General features: G+C 66.9%; 3 protein-coding genes across 5 annotated transcripts in view; 2 read left to right on the plus strand and 1 right to left on the minus strand.

The window, feature by feature from the left end:
• Window positions 1-12,926, minus strand: part of SBF1 (SET binding factor 1) — a 33,600-nt gene extending 20,674 nt beyond the window's left edge. For 2 of the 3 annotated variants that reach the window (XM_069490011.1, XM_069490012.1), the window contains exons 1-5: window positions 7,440-7,644; window positions 1,311-1,396; window positions 834-971; window positions 473-631; window positions 280-390 (exon numbers count right to left, since the gene is read on the minus strand). In XM_069490011.1, the coding sequence (XP_069346112.1) occupies window positions 280-390; window positions 473-631; window positions 834-971; window positions 1,311-1,396; window positions 7,440-7,494 (549 nt within the window). In that variant the 5' untranslated portion in view covers window positions 7,495-7,644. Of the gene's footprint in view, window positions 1-279; window positions 391-472; window positions 632-833; window positions 972-1,310; window positions 1,397-7,439; window positions 7,645-12,434 lie in introns of those variants that run through there. The other variant, XM_069490010.1, reaches the window with a different exon arrangement.
• Window positions 11,903-14,949, plus strand: ADM2 (adrenomedullin 2). The gene is made up of 2 exons (XM_069490016.1): window positions 11,903-12,307; window positions 12,933-14,949. Exons 1-2 carry the CDS (start codon window positions 12,198-12,200, stop codon window positions 13,267-13,269), a joined length of 447 nt encoding a protein of 148 aa, XP_069346117.1. The 5' UTR covers window positions 11,903-12,197; the 3' UTR covers window positions 13,270-14,949.
• Window positions 14,950-14,956: 7 nt separating this feature from the next.
• MIOX (myo-inositol oxygenase) lies at window positions 14,957-19,254 on the plus strand. Its single transcript, XM_069490013.1, has 10 exons — window positions 14,957-16,853; window positions 17,291-17,371; window positions 17,559-17,639; window positions 17,798-17,960; window positions 18,118-18,185; window positions 18,294-18,403; window positions 18,480-18,547; window positions 18,622-18,671; window positions 18,754-18,866; window positions 18,950-19,254. Exons 1-10 carry the CDS (start codon window positions 16,839-16,841, stop codon window positions 19,056-19,058), a joined length of 858 nt encoding a protein of 285 aa, XP_069346114.1. The 5' UTR covers window positions 14,957-16,838; the 3' UTR covers window positions 19,059-19,254.
• The last annotated feature ends 403 nt before the right edge of the window (window positions 19,255-19,657 follow it).

Genomic DNA, 19,657 nt, shown 5'->3' on the forward strand with positions numbered 1-19,657 from the left:
CAGGGAGCAGACAGACAAGCTGACAGCAGGATCCAGAGACAGGCGACACCCACAGGGAGAGCACAGAGGCGGAGGACGCAGGCCCAAAAGCGCAGAAGCGAGGACCAGGTGAGCAGGCAGGGCCAGGACAGTCACAGCGGCACCACGATGCGGGAGGGCGCGTCCGAGGCCTCGGCCACGTTCAGCCCTGGCTGGACTCCATGTGCCTACCAGGGCCATCCCGTGACGGCACCAGGAGAGCCCGTGGGTGTGGGGACACCAGCTGCCCCCAAGACCCACCTGGGAGCCCCCGGCCAGGGGCACGGTGCAGGTCAGCAGGTTCCCGATCACGTTCTCCAGGCACACGTTCAGGCCCTCCACGTGGATGGCGTAGATGAGACCCAGGCTGTTCTGCACGGACCAGACCAGGAAATGGCGGCACTGCCGAGGGGCCACCCGCGTCCCCGCTCGCCGCCCAGGCCGCCTGCCTCACCCTGAACACCTCCGCATGGTCCAGTCGTGACACCAGCACCAGTGTCTTCGGAGCAAACAGCTGGCCAGCCGGGGCGGGCGCTGTGGGTGACAGCCCCTCCTGGCCTCCCTCTTCCACTGCCTCCTCCCTCTCCACGGTGTCCTCAGAGCACGCGGCTTCCTGCAGACACAAGCCCGTCCTCCCTGCTCTCTTCCAGCCAGGGTTGGGGGAGGGGGGACACAGGTGGCTCCCACTGGCCTGGCCCTCCAGGAACTGTGGCCTCCGTGGGGTGCAAGACACCCCCAGAGCCAGAGGCGGGGAGGTGGCCGAAGCCTAGGGGCCCTGCTTCACACCGGCTGCCCCCTAGAGCCCCCAAGCTGACCTGTGTGGGCTCCACCGGCTCCCAGAAGGTCAGACAGGCGCAGTAGTGCCGCTCCGAGTTGATGTCCGTGAGGACGGCAACAAAGAAGGTCGGTGGATTCCTCTCGGGACACAGCTGCCACCCGCTGGGCTGGCAAAACTGCACGGAGGGCTCGGCCGTCAGCTCCTCTGCCCACCCCCTCGGTGGGAAACCGCCCGCTGCCCCGCTGTCCGCACAGCCAGGGCCAGGGCTCAGTGCACACACAGCGCTCTGGGACCCTGGGGACGCCTCGCCCCCTGGGCCTCCCCAGCTGGGGCGGGAGCCAGGTGGTAAGGAAAGGTCCCCACCGCCAGGAGCGAGTGACGACGGGACACAGTGATGCCCTCCACAGCAGCTCTGCCTCTCCTGTCCCCAGCCCGGCAGGGCCCAGGCACTGTGGGGGCTCCTCAGTCCCAGGGGTTGGAGTGAGGGGCCACCCGGCCCGCCTCCCCCACTCACCAGCTCGATCCCCTGGGGGAACGGGTTGTCCTCCCAGTCCTTCTCCGGGAAGCGCTGCAGAATCTGGCCCTGGCCTTCCCCACTCCCTGAGGACAAGGGCGGTGGTCAGAGCGCCCCTCACCCCCCAGGAGGCTGCAGGGTCCAGCCAGCCGCCTGGCGGCCCAGGGTGCAAACACCCCACCCACCAGGCCCTCACCTGGCACCACACGGGCCTCAATTACCTAATCATAGCCCTTACGCAGAGGCCGCTGGGCAGCTGCAGACCCCAGGGCTGGGAGCAGAGAGAGAAGCTCCCAGATTCCTGCAAGCCACGTCCCCCACGCCCACCATGTCAGTGCCACACACCAGAGACCTCCTTCTGTCTGTCACAGACTAGCCCACCTTCACACAGCATGAGACCCTCTAATGAGCAACAGTTCTGGAATGTTCCATAGCCCACTCGGCATCTGCCCCCACAGCCAGCCCGCCACTAAGGCCCTCGGCCCCCCTAAGTCTCGCCGCCTGCCAGGCAGTGAGCACCACACCAGCGGGGCACACCTGTGCACAGCACGTCCCCCAGAGCTCCCTGTCACCTGCAGCCTCGGCCCACGCTGGGGTGCAGAGAACCCACCGTCTGTGCGGGGTTCAAGCAGCGGGGAGGACACCCGTGCCCACAGCCCCAACTGCTTCCTGTCCACGGCACCTCGAGACAGAGAGGTGCCGACACAGGCTCTAGAGGCTGCGGTTTAGTGAGCATCTGCTAGATCCATGCCCACAGCCAGGAGGCCCCAGAGGGGGTGGAGGCGGAGTGTGGTCTCAGGACGCCCAGTGAAGAACGCCCTGGGGCCCGCAGCCCTGGGCAGGGTGGGAAGGGCCTGGCCCCCGGCCTGCTCCCCGCCCTGGCAGCCCCCGCGTGCAGGCCAGATGACAGGCCCTGAGCTCAGTCCCTGGTCCCCTGGGTGAGGGAGGAGGGCTTTGGGGGAAGGGGTGCCAGGAGGCCCACGTCTTCCCCAGGTCCTCCTCCTCTCCTCAGAACCCATGACCCCTAATCCCCCTCTGGCCTGCTTCCCCCCAAACCATACCCAGGGCACTGTTTCCAGGCCCAGCCCACACGGATGCGGGAAGGCCCATCTACCCCCCTTCAGAACCAAACAGGAAGCAAGATGAGGGCCACAACGGGACACTTGGGGCCCAGCTCTGCCAAGAGATGGCTCCCTGGGCCTGCAGGACTCGGGGAGTGGGGAGCGGGGTGCAGAGGAAGACAACGCCATCCTTGCCTTCACTTCCACACACAGCCCGCAGGTCCCCAGGCAGCAGGGTCCCCGTCCTCTGCTTGGGCCTCAGCACTGCCACCCATGCCAGGAGCAGGGGCAGGTGGGCAAGGGGAGGGCACGTGACACGGAGCCTCCCGTGGACCTGCGCCCAGGAAAGCCACAGCACGCAGCCTCTGAGAGCCTGCCGGGCCACACCCCGCGTCCAGCCCGCCTGGGCCACCTGCGCACAGGCAGCCCAACTCCACATGCTCCCCAGGCCCCCGAAGGCAGGCGAGCCGGGCCGCGGCCCTGGAAGACCACCGGCCGCTGCAGGACCCCAGAGGCCGGGCACGGGAGCCAGGAACAGGCAGGCTGCCGCCCAGAGGGAGGTGGCGGGCGGTGAGAGGCCACCTCTGACTCTCAAAACCTCAGCTTCCTCCTCCCCTCCCCCTCCTGCCACTGACACCAGTAGAGGACGCTACAGTGGGGCCAGGTGTCTGCCAGTGCCACCCCCACCTCCACACACCCAGGCCGGCACTCCCAGCCGAGGCTCCGCCCCCACCCACTCCCCCAGGGGCCTCCTTGTGCTGGGCCCCAAACCACCATCTGGGCCCGGCCCTGGCTGGCACCCAGGGCTCACCCAGTTCTTGCCACGAGGCAGCAGGAGGAGGAAGAGAGGGTGTGCGAGTAGCAACAGCAGCCTCTACTCCGCAGCCTCCCAACCAGGCCAGGCAGGGGCATGGACACAGAGCTGCGGGTCACCGTCCACGCCAGCTCCGTGCCACTCAGCCTGAAAGTCCTCTGACGGGCTCCGCCCTCCACAGAACCAGCCCTGAGCTCCCCTCTCCTGGAGCTGGGGGTGGAGGGTCAGGTCAGGCCAGCCGAGCAGGCGTCTCTCCCCAAGCTCCTCCGGGCCATGGCAGCCCTAGACCTGCCCTTTGGGTCTCAGCCCAGTGTGCCCTGCTCCGGGAAGTTCTCTGCCCCAAGCCTGGGGCCTGCAGGGACCCCGAGGACCTCCCTCCCCCCACAGCCCCAGTGGCCGCCGGCACACCTGTCACCAGCTGGCCCACAGCAAGCTCCAGCTCCTGACGCAGAGCACAGCCTAAGGACGGCTTGGGGAATGCATACAGTCAGCAACACGACCCTCCTCCCCACACCCCACGAGCTAGAAGGCTCCTCAGTGGGAAGCACCGCCAGCTTCCGCAGCCCCAGGGCCAACAGGACGCAGCACCCCCAGACACGCCCCCGAAAGGCCCCGGAGCCGGCCCTCTCCCCCTCTCCCCTCGCCTCATGAGAGCCCAGCCTGCACCTCAGCGCTGCGCCCTCGAGGACCAGGCTGCAGCTCGGCCTCTGGCCTGCACTCTCGGGGTGCAGGGTGCTCTGCCATGGCTCCCCCACCCACTCAAGCCCCAGAGCCGTAAGGGGGAGGGACCGACAGCAGCCAAGCTCCCGCCTCAGTGCAGACAAGAGCAGACGGGAGCGTCCTCCCCTCCACCCCACAGTGACAGGACTAATCCAAACAGCACAGCCGCTGTCACAGGGGCACCAGGTTCCCTGAGGCACAGACAGGAGGGAAGTCCCCGTCCCGTCCACCCTGGAGCCCAGGGATGAGGGGAGGCCCACCAAGGGCAACACTGGGGCTCCCGTCATCAAAGCCCCTCGAGGAGCACGCTCTCCTGCGGCCCCCCATGCAGGCTGCAGGGAGAACACAGGCTGCTGTTCTGCTGTCGGCTGGCAGCGCCCCATCACCAGTGCCAGGCTCTGACGCCCGGCGGGCCCTGCCCAGGACAGCGTGCATTGTGGGGAAGCCACGGACGGCAGGCTCTCCGCCCCCGCCACACCCCCACCGTCCACACCCCCTGCTGCCCGCGCTGACCAGCACTGGCCGGCTCCGCTGCCTGGGAAGAACCCGGCTATAGGAAGAGGGAGGAGAAAGAGGGGAGGACAGCACCTCCTGCTGCACCACCCACCCAGACCTCAACACTCGGGCGGCCCCCCGAGGCCAGCTGCAGCAGGACGGGCGCGAGGGGCCTGCAGCCTCCCCAGCCTCCCAGCCTCCCCACCGCCACAGTCCCCCCAAAGCGCCACAGTCCCCCCAAAGCGGTCAGACCCAAGGCCCTGGGCCCCTTTAGGCTGCCAGGGCGGGCGGGGGCTGAGGGGCAGCTGAGGCCGTCCCAAACAGCCCCAACCTGCTCCAGAGGGCGGGAACATGGGTGGGGACGGCAGATGGGGCTCGAGTGTGGCCAGCTCATCACGGTCAGGACTGAAAGAGCAGAGGCCATGGAGTGAAAGGCCTTTTTCTCGGATGCTAGGGGTCCCGGCCCTCTCCCAGGCAGGCACGCACTCAGCTGCGGGAGCAGGAGGACCCCTGCCCAGGTCGAGTGTGTCTCCTGCTCCCAGACGCCCCAGCCCTGGGCAGCGGCATTAAACTAGCTGACCACCGCCAAGGCCCTCCAGGGCCAAGGGCTGGCAGAGGGCGTCTGTCTGGTCCTCGGGCTGCCCCAGAGCCCAGCCCAGGGCGCACAAGGTGACTCTGATCCCCAGGTGAGGGACCTACAGGTGGGCCAGCACTGGCTGCCTGCACCCTCTGAGGTGACAGAGACACAGCCAGCCCCGGCATCCACTGTCTCAGGGGCCCTCCCCACTCTCCTGAGAGGTGACCCGCTGGCAGCCACAGCAATGGGGAGGCCACCTCAGGCAGAACGGGACCAGCCCAGGCAGCCGAGACTCACACTCGGCACCCGGGCCCTGCACCCAGTGGCTCCCAGACCAAAGACGAGACATTCGCCACTCCCGACCTCCAACCACCCGAGAGACCCCGCATCCCTGCCCCGTGTGCTGGGCTGCCAGGACACAGGGGCCCTTCCGCCCCTCAGAACTTCCTGCTGTGTCTGTGCCCAGAGGCTCCACACACCTGCTGCTCAACCATTAAGACGCTCACTTCCGGGGACCTCCCATGTGCCACAGCTGCACATGTATGTGTTTATCACATCCTCGCGGCAGCCCGGGAGCTTAGTGAGATTCTCTCCATCTCCAGATGAGGAAACTGAGGCACAGAGAGCCAAATGACTGGCCTGGGGTCACAGAGCTACCAAAGCACTGACCTCCACACCTTGCTCCCCTGCTTCTGGCTCCCTCCCTCCTCACCCCACCACCCGGCTCTGCCCTCACGGCCAGGGTCCCCGCTGATGGGCTTGTTCCTCACAGGGATGGAGGGTCCTAAAGCGTGCCAGCTGGCAGCTGAGCAGCTCCAGCTCCAGAAGGCAGTGGTTAGGGGGCTCCATGCCCCCCGCACTGCGGTGGGCAGCCTGGGAGTCGCTCCTTCCTGCCACTCAGGGGAAGTGGGCACGTCAGGCTCCAGCCTTCTACCCTGTCTCAGAGGACACACATGCCAGACGTGCCTGCCCCACATGTCGGTCCAGAGTGGGCACACACAGGGGGACAGCTAGGGTGTCATGGGACCTAGACGTGCCTCCCTGCTCATCCACCCTCAACTCTCCACGCCCACCCCCTCTGCCACCGCACCTCCCACGTGGCCTCCCACCCTGGGAGGGTCATCAGGCCCTGCCCCAGCACCCAGCCCAAGGCCCGGCATGCCTTGTTGCCTGGATCCCCACGCACCCTTCCACTCCAGGTGGCCTGGCCGCCTCAGTGCCCCCACACGTGCCTTGGAGCAGACAGTTCTCCCTCAGTGGGCCAGTGCAACACTGACAGGGAGCCTGCCGTGTGGGGACAAGGACAACGTGGTCCATGCCCATGAGAACTCCCTCTCTGGAAGAAAGGACAGATGCTCATGACCACGGTGCCAAAAGACGGATAGATGGGAGCAGGGAGGAGTGTGAGTGCCCAGGGAGAGGGCGCTGGGGAGGGTCCCATGACAAGGAAGATGCAAAAGAAGCTCCAGAGTACGCAGGGTCCGGCAGGTGGAGGTGGAGCAAGAAGAAAGGCAAAGGGGAGAGAAAGCAGGTCCCGGGTGGTGACAGTGGCGGCTGGACTGACAAGCAGCAGGGAAATTGGGAAGCGGGGGCTCGACCTCACCTCCAGGCTAGAGGTCCAGCTCCAGCCTGACCACACAGCCATCCCAGGACAACTGCCCCTCTGCAGTTGGGATCTGACGACCTGGGTACAAGGCCCAGCCTCTCTGTGCCAGCTTAGACCAGGCACTAAACCTCTCTGTGCCTGACTGCTCTACAGATGGGGCAACAGCAGGGCAACCTTGCTGGGCTGCTGGGAAGAAGTGAGATCACACACACAAAGAGCCGGGCAGGGCCTGGCACACTGAGCTCGCTTTCCAACGCACTGTCTCCACGGCTGTTGCTGATGTCATTGTCAGGCTCCGTTTTCTCCTACCCCCCTGGGCTGAAGGGCTCTCAGACACAGGCACTGACCCCAGACACGGACCTCCTGGACATCGGCACCAGTCACCACCCTGATCCCCCACCCAGGGCTTGGCTGGCAGGGCCCGGACAGGCAGGCTGACCGCCAGGAACGCTCTTTTCTCTACTCCCGACATTTCCTCCTGAAATCCTCGAGTTTCAGGTCAAACACCGCCTCTCCGTGAGATAGCCCCTGAACCCCACCCGTCTTCTGCACCCCGCCAAGACCGCTGAAGGCTTCGGACACAGCTCCGGGTCAGAGGAGGGCTGGCAAGCGACCAGCCCGCGCCTGGAGGCACCGCCACCGCGGTCGCCGGCGGAGCGCGCCCAGCCCACCCGCAGGAGCCGGGCAGGCTGCGCCGCCAGGCCCTGTCCCTGCCGGGCCGCCGCGAGGCCACGCCGCCCGGCCCGCCTCCCCGGCCGGCGGCCCATGTCCTCGCGGGCTGCCCGGACGCCGCCACGGGCACCAGCAGGCCCAGGCCGCCCCCGGCCCCGGCCCCGGCCCCGGCCGCCGCACTCACCGCGCGGGTGCGGCCCGAACGCCACCAGCACGAAGTAGTCCGCGAGCCGCGCCATGGCGAGGGACGCGGGGCGGCCCGAGGGGCGCGGGCGGGCTCCGCGGCTCGGGCACTCGAGGGCGACGCGCTCATGGCCCGGCCTCCGCCCTGGACCTAGCAGCCCGGACGCCCCGGGCCCGATTCGCGGCAGCGGCGGGGCCCAGGACTCCCGCCGCCATCTTCCCAGCCAGCCGGCCCGCCCGGCCGCGCCGTGCGCCTGCGCGCCCGCGCTCCGCCCCCGCGTGGGCGGGGCCTCGACTGCACACTCCCATTGGTCTGGCCCGCGCGGGGCCAACGCCCGAGAGCGGAGTCCCGCCCCCGCTGCCCGCCCCCGGCCCTGGGTGCCGCCCTCCCGCCGAGGACGCGGACGGAGGCTCGCGCGGGTCAGCGGCCCCGGCCCGGGCTCGCTGTGGGCGGCGGGAGGAGCGGGCCGGGGGCGCGGCCGGCCTTGGGGCGCCCATACCCCGCGCTGCGCCGTCGGGCGGAGGAAGGCAGGAGTCTCTGCTTAGCGCAGGTCTTCAGAAAAAGGCGCGATCGCCGGCGCTGGCTCGCGCCTGTATCTCGGCGCTCTGGAAGGCCGAGGCCGGACGCTCGCCTGAGCCCAGGGATTCGAGACCAGCCCGAGCAAGAGCGAGAACCCGTCTCTGCTAAAAATAGAAAAATTAGCCAGGCGTGGTGGTGCACGCCTGGAGTCCCAGCTTCGCGGGAGGCTGAGGCAGGACGATGCTTGAGGTTGCAGTGAGCTGTGATGACGCCACTGCACTCTAGCCTGGGCGACAGAGCGAGACTCTGTCCTGGGGGGAGAAAAGGCGCCCTCACGTCTCCTTGCAAAGAGCAAGTGTTCTAATAAGCGTGTGAGGCACGTGGAGGCCACGGTGCCCGCGCTTCCAGGAAGGCTGCACCACGCAGGACCCCTGACAATGCCCACCGTCGCAGTGGCACAGGGAGGGCAAGGGGGACACAGCAGCCAAGGGCGGGACGCCATGGGAGGGAGCGGAGGGAGCCCCACAGGCTGCTGCAAGAACTGACCGCTCCTTGATGGCATCCCTGTTGCATCCACGTGCAGGAACCAGCCCAGGAGAAGGATTGAAACCAAACTCAAAGACAAGAGCTGAGGAACAGACCCCACCAGGGTGCCATCACTGCCCCTGGGGCACAGGCCAGGCCACACCCCTCCTCTGCCACTGTTGGTTCACACAGCTGAGAAATCTTCCTCTTGGCCTGAGCTGGCTCGAGTTGGTTTCTGTTGCTGGCACCCAGGCAGGTCCTCACCACACATCACCACACCAGGAGCTTGTGTCCGGGCGGGGGCGGCAGTGGCCCTGGGTGAGTCCAGGGCTGGCTCTCCTTCCAGAGACTGTGGGGACCCCGTACCCCGCTCACCTCACCCTCGTGCCCTTTCACCAGGCCCTTGGGAACAGCCATCTCTGAGGTCCTCCTCCCAGGGAGCCCCCATTTCCTGTGGGGGCCCTTTCCAGACCCCCATTCCCCCTCCAAGGTTCTTGCCATTGTGTCAAGCACCCACCCACTGCACTGTCAGAGATGGCTGCTCCTGGGCCCAGCTTCCTCCCCTTCTCCGGGGCCTGTGGTGCCCCAGGCCCTTCTCTCAGGCCAGCAGGTTCAGGCCTCCTCTAGGGAGCAACTCCTCAGTCCCATGGCCCCCAGCCGTCATAGCTCCCATGGGCTGTCATTTTGCCAATGTGTTAAGTCTCCTGCCTCTCTGACTTTTTTTTTCACTGTTCCCATCCGGCAAAACCCAGCCATGCACGGTCCTGACCATCCCTCTCTTCTGGGCCTGCGCCCACCATACAGGTTAGAGTGGCCACAGTGAGACCATGGCCCCAGCCCGGGTGGACGGCCACTCCTCCCTCTCCCCAGAACTGCGCAGCCTGCTGACGTCTGGTCAGCTGTCTTCTGGTCTGCACGCCCCTCAATCCTCCAGCCCCCCTCCGGAGTCTCAGAGATGACTGGCTGCCCCTCCTTCACAAAGAAAACAGAAGCCAGGAGGCCTCAAGTTGCACCAGCAAACCCCAGTCCTGCGCCCCACGCCCGCACCTACTTCCAGTCCCCGCAGGCTCTGACCACTGCCCGCCTCCCCGCGCGCCGCTCACTGTCGATGCCCCCACCACACCCAGCCGTTCCCTGTCCACAGGATCCTTGGGATCAGGGTCAAACTTAACCTCCCCCACCCGAAAACACTCAAACAAAACCTCCCTCGATGCTGTTTGCCCAACCGTTTGCCTGCCTAGCTTTTTTTGCCCCACACAGACTTCTCTGAAGCATTCCCCCGTGCCGCCAGCACCACCGCCCAGCCCTCCTGGGGCCCAGTCCTGGGTCACACAGGACCGTCTACCTGTGTCCACGGAGGGCGGTGTGCTGGGAGGACAGCCCCCTCGCTCCCCAGAAGCACCTTCTCCAACTGAAGACAAAGGAAAGAGGCCCTTGGATCTCCCCACAAAGGGCACAGGGACAGCCACATGCCAGGGTGCAGGGGCTATGGGACCACAGAGGGGCCTCTAGTCTGGCTGGGAGGGGCGGGGGCAGCCACACTGAAGCCTGAGGGCAGAGGACACCCCTCCCCTCGGGCTTCCAGGGATACAGGACTGTGGGCTCAGGGCTGGGGAGGGGGGAGGCAGTGATTGTTCTGTCGCCCCAGAGTCCGAAAGAAAGAACCAGTGGCCTTGAGGACTATGACCCTCGCTGGGGCTCACCTCCACCTGTCCCAGATTTTAAAAACCTTGTGAACACAGGGAGTTTCAGTCTATTTTTTCTACATCGGTGGGGTGAATAGTGTGATTGCCTTTGTGTCTTGGAAGGTTGGCGCTAGCTGCACCGTGGGAGACAGGCTGCGGGCGGAGCAAGGAGGCTGCGGGAGGAGAAGCAGCTGCAAAAAGGCCCCGCCTCTGGGGTCCTCTGCACGTCCCCTTCCCCACCTGACCCTCCTGACTCTGTCCTCAGCCTCTCTCTGTGCTCACCATACCTCCCAGAGCCTCGCCATCTCTGAAACCCCCCAAACTTCCAGACCTGCCCTCTCTTCAGCCCCAGGCCCACATGGCTGGAGCCGACCAGACACCTCTACCTGGGCGCCCCGCCCCCGGCATGCCCACCCTCTCCAGCAGCGCCCTGCAGCCATGAGCCACAGCTTCCTCGGGGCTGTGCACAGAGCTGGGAGCCCCCTCACAACGGGCCCTGCCGAATTTCTCGGACCTGCCCACCTCCCGGCACCTGCCTCGCAGCCCCATGTTGACCTGCTTCCTGGCTCCCACTCCAGCTTTCTAACAAATGGGCCCACTTCCTGCCCCCAGCTGGTAAAAATATTAATAAATAAAGCAGTGAATATCTGCCAGAGGTTCTCTGCCTTCCTCGGGATGCAAACCAAGCTCTTTAGTGCGGCACATACGTACCCAGCTACCCAGCGCACAGCACTCTGCGTTCATTCATCCAGCAAGTGTTTGTGGAGCTCCCCTGGTGCACTCAGCAGGAGGGCAGGGCGCGCAGGCAGGGGAGCAAACAAGGTGGCCCAGGGGTGATCAGACAAGAGAAGCAAGGTCCACTGTGGCATGAGATCCCTGCCCCTCTCAGCAGACAGAGGCTGAGAACCCGTGACAGACACGGCCATTTCTGGTGGGCAGGGGATTGGTACGAGCTTTGTGGAGAAGAACCTGGAAGTCCCTGTGGAACACACACCCACCTCCAACCAGAATGTCTGCTTCTGGGAAGGTGTCCTGAGACAGCTGTGTGAGCTCATGGCCGCAGCGTTCTTGCTGGGGAAAGCCCGAAAATCACCTAACTGTGCATTAATAAAGGGTGGATTAAGTAAATCACACAACATCCACACATTGGAGCAGGACCAGCCATGAAAAAGAACGAGGGTCTGTGTTTACACGCACTCTTACGTACCCCATGTACACGTGTGTGTGACGCTCACGCAATGCACCGGCGACCGGCAGGGGTCGGTCAGGACCTGGGAGAGGGACCCGGCGAGGGTGGCGGTGTGCGGGACGGGGTGTCTTACAAAAACCAAGTCATTCTTTGGTACCGGGGAGAGGACTTTATTCATTGAGAAATAAACCCGCTTGAGAATCTTGCAGGGGTCGGGAACTGTCTCTGAAGGGAACTGAACGCCCGCAGATGCTCCGCTCCTCCGGATCCGCCCTCGGGGGTGGGCGCCTGCCCTGGGGCCCAGCCCCTCAGCCCGGAAGGCCCAGCTCCCGGCTCCCGGCCGGGGTCCCGACTAGAAGGTGCGAAAAATGAGGCCGGTCGCCCCTGGGGATCCCAGCAGGCACCGGCCCCCGGCGCGCCCCAGGGGGTGGCCCTGCCTGGCCGCCCCTCCGTGCGCCCCCGGCGCGCCCAGGAGCCCCGCAGGGGTCGGCGCGGAGGAGGGTGTGGAGGGGGGGTGGAGGGGGGGTGTGGAGGGGGGCGGGGCCGGGGGGAGGGGCGCCCCGCCCAGTGCGTGCGTCCTGCTCCGCCTCTGCGGGAAGAGCGCACCCGGCTCTCCAAGTGGCCGAGGCCACGTCCCGCTAGGACCCCGGACCGCCCGCCGCACCCGGCTCTGCTCCGCGACGCGCCCGCAGACCTCGGACGGCCGCCCGCCGGGAGCCCCGCAACCGACGGACGCAGGTGCCAGGCCCGGCCCCGACGCGGGGCTCCCAAGGTGCGGCCGGCGGCTCCAGGCTGAGGCCGCCCCCCGCCCGCCCCCCGCCCGCTCGTCGCCGCGCCGCCATGGCCCCGGTCCTCACGGTCGCCGTCGGTTGCATCAGCCTCCTCTGCCTGCAGCTCCCAGGCGCGCTGTCCCGCGGCCTGGGCGGGGGCCCGCGGCCGGTCAGACCTCGGTGAGTGCGGGGCGGACCAGCCGGGGCCGTGTCCTAGCGGGGACCCGAAATGCCCGAGGCAGCCTGTCTCCCTCCCTTAACCCCGCACCCCCGGCGGGGGACCCCGCCACCTGCTGCCCGGGCTTACCTCTCAGATCAGGGCCCACCCCCGCACCTTCGGCGACGCAGGTCGAGCTGCCTCCCTTCCCGCACACCTGTCGGCAGAGCAGGGGTCTGCCGGGGTAGGCGGGGCTGGAGGGTCCCCGCGCACCACTGGCCACCCTAAGGGAAGGGCCCAGCGGCAGCCACCGTGAGTCCCGAGAGTGGTGACCCACCGAGGCCAGGGTGCCCTTTGCCCAGGGAGGTGCTGTCAGTGGGACATGTGACCCGTGCTGCTGAGATGGCTGAGCTGCTGGGACCCAGGCCCTGAGCTCAGAAGGGACCTGGGCTTCCCCTGGCAGAGTTCCAGGCTGCGTGGGGGTGGGGGCGGTGGGCTTCCCCTGGCAGTGACCCCAGGCTGCGTGGGGGTGGGGGCGGTGGGCTTCCCCTGGCAGTGACCCCAGGCTGTGTGGAGGGGAAAGTGGGTGGGCTTGGGGCTCTCTGAAAGGGGGAGCCATTAGCCTGACATCCCCATCCCTCTCTGCAGGGAGCCCCCAGCCCGGACCCCCTCCAGAGACCTGCAGCCCTGGCACCCTGCACCCCGTCCTGTGGTCCAGAAGCTTCCTCAGGCCCCCCAGCCACAGAGGAGAGCCAGCCTGGCCCCCGCGATGGGTCGGCCACTCCGGGATGCTGGCGGCCGACACTCAGGTCCCCGAAGACACCTGGGCTCCCACAGGCCCCGAGCCCAGCTCCTGCGGGTGGGCTGTGTGCTGGGGACCTGCCAGGTGCACAATCTCAGCCACCGCCTGTGGCAGCTTGTGGGACCTGCTGGCCGGCGGGACTCAGCGCCTGTGGACCCCAGCAGCCCCCACAGCTATGGCTGAGGGGGGCTGGCCGCACCCTGCCTGTCCCAGCTGGGGTGCTGTGCCCAGCCCCAGAGCAGCAGCTAAGCCCCGGCCCAGTCCCTCGGAGCTCCTGCAAACATAAACCTGTGCACTTGTGTAGACCCAGGCCGGTCTACAAGCAGCGTCTATACAGCACGGGGTCTGCACACCCAGCATCGTGCACACTCAGGGCACAGGTGCCAGGCAGTGTGGCTGGCAGCCTCAGTTGGTGAAAAGGTCTTCAGAAGGGAAGGGTCTACCCAAGGAAGTGGGGCAGAAGCCAGCAGGGTCCTGAACACACAGGGCCACCTCTGGGCGAGAGGGCGATAGAGGCTGAGCTGGCTGCACGTGCCTTGCCCTGGCCCTGGCCCTGGGCTGCTGCAGTTTACCCTTCGTGTGCCCGACCCCAGGGCCACAGTCTCTCCCTCCCCGTGCCCTGGAGACAGGAGGGGTGGCAGGACAGATGCTGGGGTTCCCTGGGGTCACGCGGGGCCTCTGTGCTGTGACAGAGACTGTGCCTCCTTCCCCTGTGGGTGGCCAGGGTGGGGCTCAGCAGTTCAGCCCCCCACCGCCCCCCCGCCGCCGGCTGTTCTGGGGCTGAGCAGGCACCCCTGTACCCTAGGACAGGGTGGGGCTGGGGTGGGGGAAAGAGCCCCCCAACCCAAATAGGTCACTTAAAGCAGAGCCACCCCGAGTCAAAGGGGCTGGGCCAGCCAGATGAGGGTGGGGCTCCACCGCCAATACTGGCTCCCACCACCCCCGTGCAGAGACCCCGTGGGACCAGGATGGGGCCAGGAGCCCAGCCCCACAGGACAGTGGGCAAAAGAGCCACGCGCCTGCCCCTAAGGCTCCCCAGGCCCCCAAGGTAGGAGAGACCTAGAAGTGCCCATCCTGGCTCCATCCAGCTCTGGGACCACCGGGCCCAGGTAACTCACCTTCCCTCCACGAGGCCCTGCCCTGCGGGAGGCCTGGGAATTGCAGCAGAGGGTGGTCAGCGCGGGGGGAGCACAGGCGGGCCGCTTGGCCTCCGTCTGGGTGAGGTCTGCGGACAGCAGGGCTTCCCCAGGGGAAGGAGCCGGAGAGCCCACAAAGCTGGGCTAGTCCAGCCCAAAGCCTCAGAGTCCTGTGCCCCGTGGCCACTGAAGGGTGTAAGCAGAGGCCGGCAGGGCATACACCACCAGGGGCAGTGAGGATGGGGGTGCCCGGAGGGCCAGGGGCTCAGTGTTCCCTACTCAGCTCAGCCAGGACCCTCCCCGACGTCCCCCCTCCTCCCTGGGACCCGGGCAAAGTCCAGTGCCTCCACCCCACTGGCCTGCGCCTCAGTACAAGCTGTTCCCTCTGCCGGGAAGGTGCCCCTAGGTGACACCCTGCATCCTGCTGGCCCTGGGCATTGACGCAGAGGCCCCTGAGACAGGCGGCCGGGTCCTCAGGATTCCACCCGCCTCGGGCTTCTCCACGAAGTGGGACATGCTCTTGCCCTCCTGGCATCCTGCGCCGTGATGCAGGAGGGTGCCCGTCGCAGCCCTCAGCATTGCCTCTGCTGTGAAGCCAGCCCCCCGGGGGCTGCGGTGCCACCGGACCCCCACTCGGGCCCAGCGGCAGCGCCTGCACCCCCAGCTCCCCTGGCCAAATTCCTACCCTCCTTTCACACCCTCCTTGGAAACTATGCAGACGTCTCCTGAGCCCTGGGGTGACGACCGGGTCTCCATGGCCTGGCCGCTGCGTGCTGAGCATGTATGACACGTGCTCACTGGGACGCACCTGAGGACGCAGCCCCACCCTCAGGGACGCACCTGAGGACACAGCCCCACCCCCCCCCAGGGACGCACCTGAGGACGCAGCCCCACCCCCAGGGACACACCTGAGGACACAGCCCCACCCCCCAGGGACGCACCTGAGGACGCAGCCCCACCCCCAGGGACGCACCTGAGGACGCAGCCCCACCCCCAGGGACGCACCTGAGGACACAGCTCCCCCCCCAGGGACGCACCTGAGGACACAGCCCCCCCCTCAGGGACGCACCTGAGGACACAGCCCCACCCCCAGGGCTGACGTTCTAGTGGGGAGGGATGAGGACCGGAGGGAGCCTTGAGGGCGCAGCTGGGGATTAGTGGGCAGGGTGGGCCACAGTTTGCTGTTTTATTTTTTATCTTTATTCTTTTTTTTTTTTTTTGAGGCACTGCCCAGGTTGGAGTGCAGTGGTGCAATCACAGCTCACTCTAGCCTCAAACTCCAGGGCTCCAGCGATCCTCCCACCTCAGCCTCCCAACTAGCAGGGACCAGAGGCAGGCACCACCATGCCTGGCTAATTGTTTTACGGGGTCTCACTATGCCGCCCAGGCTGGTCTTGAACTCCTTGGCTCTAAACGATCCTCCTGCCTCGGCCTCCCAAGGTGCTGGGATTACAGGTGTGCACCCCTGTGCCCAGCCCCCGTTTGCCATTTTCAGTGGGGCTCCAGGGTCCCCCGTCTGTTTGTTCTCGGCTCACTGCAGGAGGGGCCTGTTGGGTAGGAGCAACTCTCCACATGCTTCTCACCTCCTGCGCGAAGCCTGGTGCTCAGATCTGCTCACCCCTGCACCCTCACCCCCGCTCTTCCCAAACTCTGTCCTGACCCAGCTCCAAGAGGTCAGCTCCCCAGGCAGGCGTTTTTTTCTGTGTGGTGTCTGCCGTGTCCTCAGGGCTGGGGCCGGGCTCATCCCTGCCAAGTGGAGTTTGAGTTCATCTCTGCCCCTGGCTCTCCACCAGGCTCCTCCCCAGAGCCTCACGGACTCTCCCCTCCACCAGGCTCCGGACAGGCTCCCGGGGTCCTCTCCTCCGCGACACCCGACCTTGGCCACGTCCTTGCAGGGCCAGCCCAGCCCAGAGTCAGAAAGAATCCTGCAGAGTTGGTTTATCGAGAATCCCCCTACCCTTCATATCTGATCAAATTCCTCGTTTCCCACTGTTGATTGGATCACTCTGCAAGAATCCTGCCAAGTGGCTCTGGGAGGAGCCCCCACCCTGATGCCTCCTCCCCATGGTCTGCCGTCCGCCGACCCCGACACCCCGACACCCCTCGGCTGGGAGCCCCAGGCCGTCTTTGCTGTGTGCAGTTGAGCCCAGGCGCTCTCCCCTGTTGCCATAGTCCCGAATAAAGTTTTTCTTCTCATTTAAACAAGTTATCCAGATAATTTTCTCTCAACAAGCTTCTGCCCCACCCAGAGTCCTGGGCTCCCTGGAGGGCGCCTTTCACTTCCTGAAAGCAGGGGCATGTGCTTGAGGGTGGGGGCTGCGGCTCCCGACGGTGGGGTCTGCGACACCCAGTGGGAGGGGCCGGCTGTGGCACCGGGGGCCGGGCTCTGGGTGGGCCTCAGCACTGCAGACGGAGGCTGAGGTAAGGGTGAGGGGCTGGGGCCACCGGGGCTGCCCTGCGCTGACACATTAACTCGTCGGGCTCGGGAGGAGGGCGGATGGTCACTCATTACCGAAAGCCGAGGCCGAGGGGCCAGGTGGCGTCTGGTCACTTATATAACCCGTGGGCATATATAGGGCACCTGGCCCGGGACTCACCTGCCCGCGTGCTCTCAGGATGAAGAAGGTGGTGGTAAGTACCCGGGCCGGTGCGGAAGTGGTCCCACCGGCCACGCACCTGGTAGCCGGCTGTTCCCAGCCTCTCTGGCTGGTTCCTGCCGGCCGGCCGGGTCAAAGGGCTCCCTCCTTCCCACTGTGGTCCTGCCGGGCCAGGGGTCAGTGGCACCTGACCCCGGGCTTCCTGTGGACTCGGGTCTCTCCCACAAAGCAGCGTGCGCCCTGCCGGGTGCCGGCGGGTGCCGTGCCGCTCCCGGTGCTGAGGCCCAGGAGCATCTGCCGACATCGGCGTTGCGGAAAAGGACTCCAGCGCGGCTGGGAGCTCCTCGGACTCGCTGGGGCTGGGCTGGGCGTGGGGGGCTGTGCCCGCAGGCCGCCACCCCCCCGGGGGTGTCCTCACTGCCTGCTGGAGCTGGGACGACGTGAAACAGGCCAAATCCTCCACCCAACCAGGGCCCGGACCCTTCCCTGGTCTACAGACCTGAGGTGGACCCAGAGAAAGCCGAAGATGAGGGCAGCTTCCGGAACTACACTGTGAGGACCTGGCCCTGCCCTGTGAACCCCCACCCTGCCCCGGCCACACCTGCCCCTTCACACAGCTCCAGGGGTGCCCTTTGGGAAGCCCCCCACACCTTCCGGGGCCCAGCCTGGGACAGGGGAGGCAGGGGCCATGGTGTGAAGGGCGGGGCGGCTGCAGCCTCCGCTGACCTCTGCCCTGCAGTCGGGCCCCCTCCTGGACCGCGTCTTCACCACCTACAAGCTCATGCACACGCACCAGACCGTGGACTTCGTCAGGAGGAAGGTAGGCCGCCAGGGAGCCCGGCGTTTCCTGCTCCCCTGCGAGAACTGGGTGAGACGGTGCCCGCCCTCAGCCCGGCGCCCACGAGTGCCAGGTGGACAGGGAGGGACCGCATGGGCATCCTGCTGACCCTGTGGCCCGGCGGACTTCTCCCCACTCAGCACGCCCAGTTCGGGGGCTTCTCCTACAAGAAGATGACGGTCATGGAGGCTGTGGACATGCTCGATGAGCTGGTGGACGAGTCAGACCCAGACGTGGACTTCCCCAACTCCTTCCATGCCTTCCAGACGGCGGAGGGCATCCGGAAGGCCCACCCGGACGAGGGTGCGGCCCACCTGCCCGGCGGCGGTGGGGGAGGGGCCGAGGGCAGGGGCCCTGTGTGGTGGGGGGTCTCAGCCTCTCCCAGCAGGCCCCGCCCTGGGTGGGAGCAGGCCTTGGCCCCTTGGCCCCTACACCCCTCACCCACCTGCCATCTCCCCAGACTGGTTCCACCTCGTTGGGCTCCTGCACGACCTGGGCAAGGTCCTGGCTCTGTTCGGGGAGCCCCAGGTGAGGGCAGGGTGGGGAATGGGGAGGCCTGGCTCTGGGCTGGGGACGCCACATGGGGGGCCGGGCCAGTGCGCTCCCCGCCCACCCACGGCTGCTGTTCCTCTGCAGTGGGCGGTTGTTGGAGACACCTTCCCAGTTGGATGCCGCCCCCAGGCCTCTGTGGTTTTCCGTGACTCCACCTTCCAGGACAATCCCGACCTCCAGGACCCCCGATACAGGTGCTCCCCCCCCCAGAGCTGGTCCTCCCCAGCCCCGCAGCTCCCGAGCGCTCCTCACTCTCCTCTCTCACCGCAGCACCGAACTGGGCATGTACCAGCCCCACTGCGGGCTCGACAAAGTCCTCATGTCCTGGGGCCACGACGGTGAGGCCGGCGGGGCAGGGGGTCTCGGGAGGGTCGGCCCCCGGGTGATGGTGCTGACACCCTTTCTTCCGCAGAGTATATGTACCAGATGATGAAGTTCAACAAGTTCTCCCTGCCCGCGGAGGTAGGTGTGGGGAGGGCGACCCGGGTGCCCAGCTGCCCGGGGCAGCGTGCGTGTGCGAGTGTGGGTGTGGCCCTGCCCGCAGGCCTTCTACATGGTCCGGTTCCACTCCTTCTACCCCTGGCACTCCCGCGGCGACTACCGGCAGCTGTGCAGCCAGCGGGACCTGGACATGCTGCCCTGGGTGCAGAAGTTCAAGTGCGGTCATGCCCGGGGGGCGGTGGGGGCCAGGGGCAGGGTGGTGAGGCCCTCACCAGGCTCACGGCCCCTCCCTGCTGCAGCCGGTTTGACCTCTACACCAAGAGCCCCGACCTGCCGGACGTGCACAAGCTGCGGCCCTACTACCAGGGGCTCATTGACAAGTACTGCCCCGGCGTCCTGTGCTGGTGACGGCCCACCTCCCCCGGCACCGCCGCACCCCATCCTGGCTGTGTCCCCAGCGTCTGGCCCTGGGGGGGGGGACGACACCCTCAGACTCAGCAACGACCCGCCTCGGCCTCACGGGGGGACCCCCTCGCCCACCCGCCATCGCCGCCCCTCACGGGCACTGGCGCCCGGCAGCAATAAAGACCTTGAAGGAGCTGTGCTTGCGGACGCCTCCCTGGGGCCTGGCGGGCGTGTCGCGGCAGCAGGGGTGGCCGGGCTGAAGGACTCCGACAGCAGGGCATAGACCCCGTCCCGTGACCCTCAGACACGTGTGCCCCGCCAGACATGTGCGCTGTGGCACCTGCCACCGTCAACGCCTTGCTCATCCCCCCAGCTCCGTGTCAGAGCCTGGGGCACGAGTCACCCGACCCCAGCCCCATAGCTAGAGGAATGCTGCGTCCATGGAAAGCAACGCAAAACCGCCGCTCGCTCGGGGTAATTGCTATAAAGCAAACACCTGCGAGCACCATGGTCGGACCCCCCACTGCTGTAGCCCCCGCCCCGCAGCCCTGCAGGGCCCCTTTTTTCTGCATGGCTTTGTCACCCAGGTGCGCAGCCCTCAG

This window comes from Eulemur rufifrons, chromosome 16 (genome assembly GCF_041146395.1).
Source record: "Eulemur rufifrons isolate Redbay chromosome 16, OSU_ERuf_1, whole genome shotgun sequence".
NCBI classification, from domain to species: Eukaryota; Metazoa; Chordata; class Mammalia; order Primates; family Lemuridae; genus Eulemur; species Eulemur rufifrons.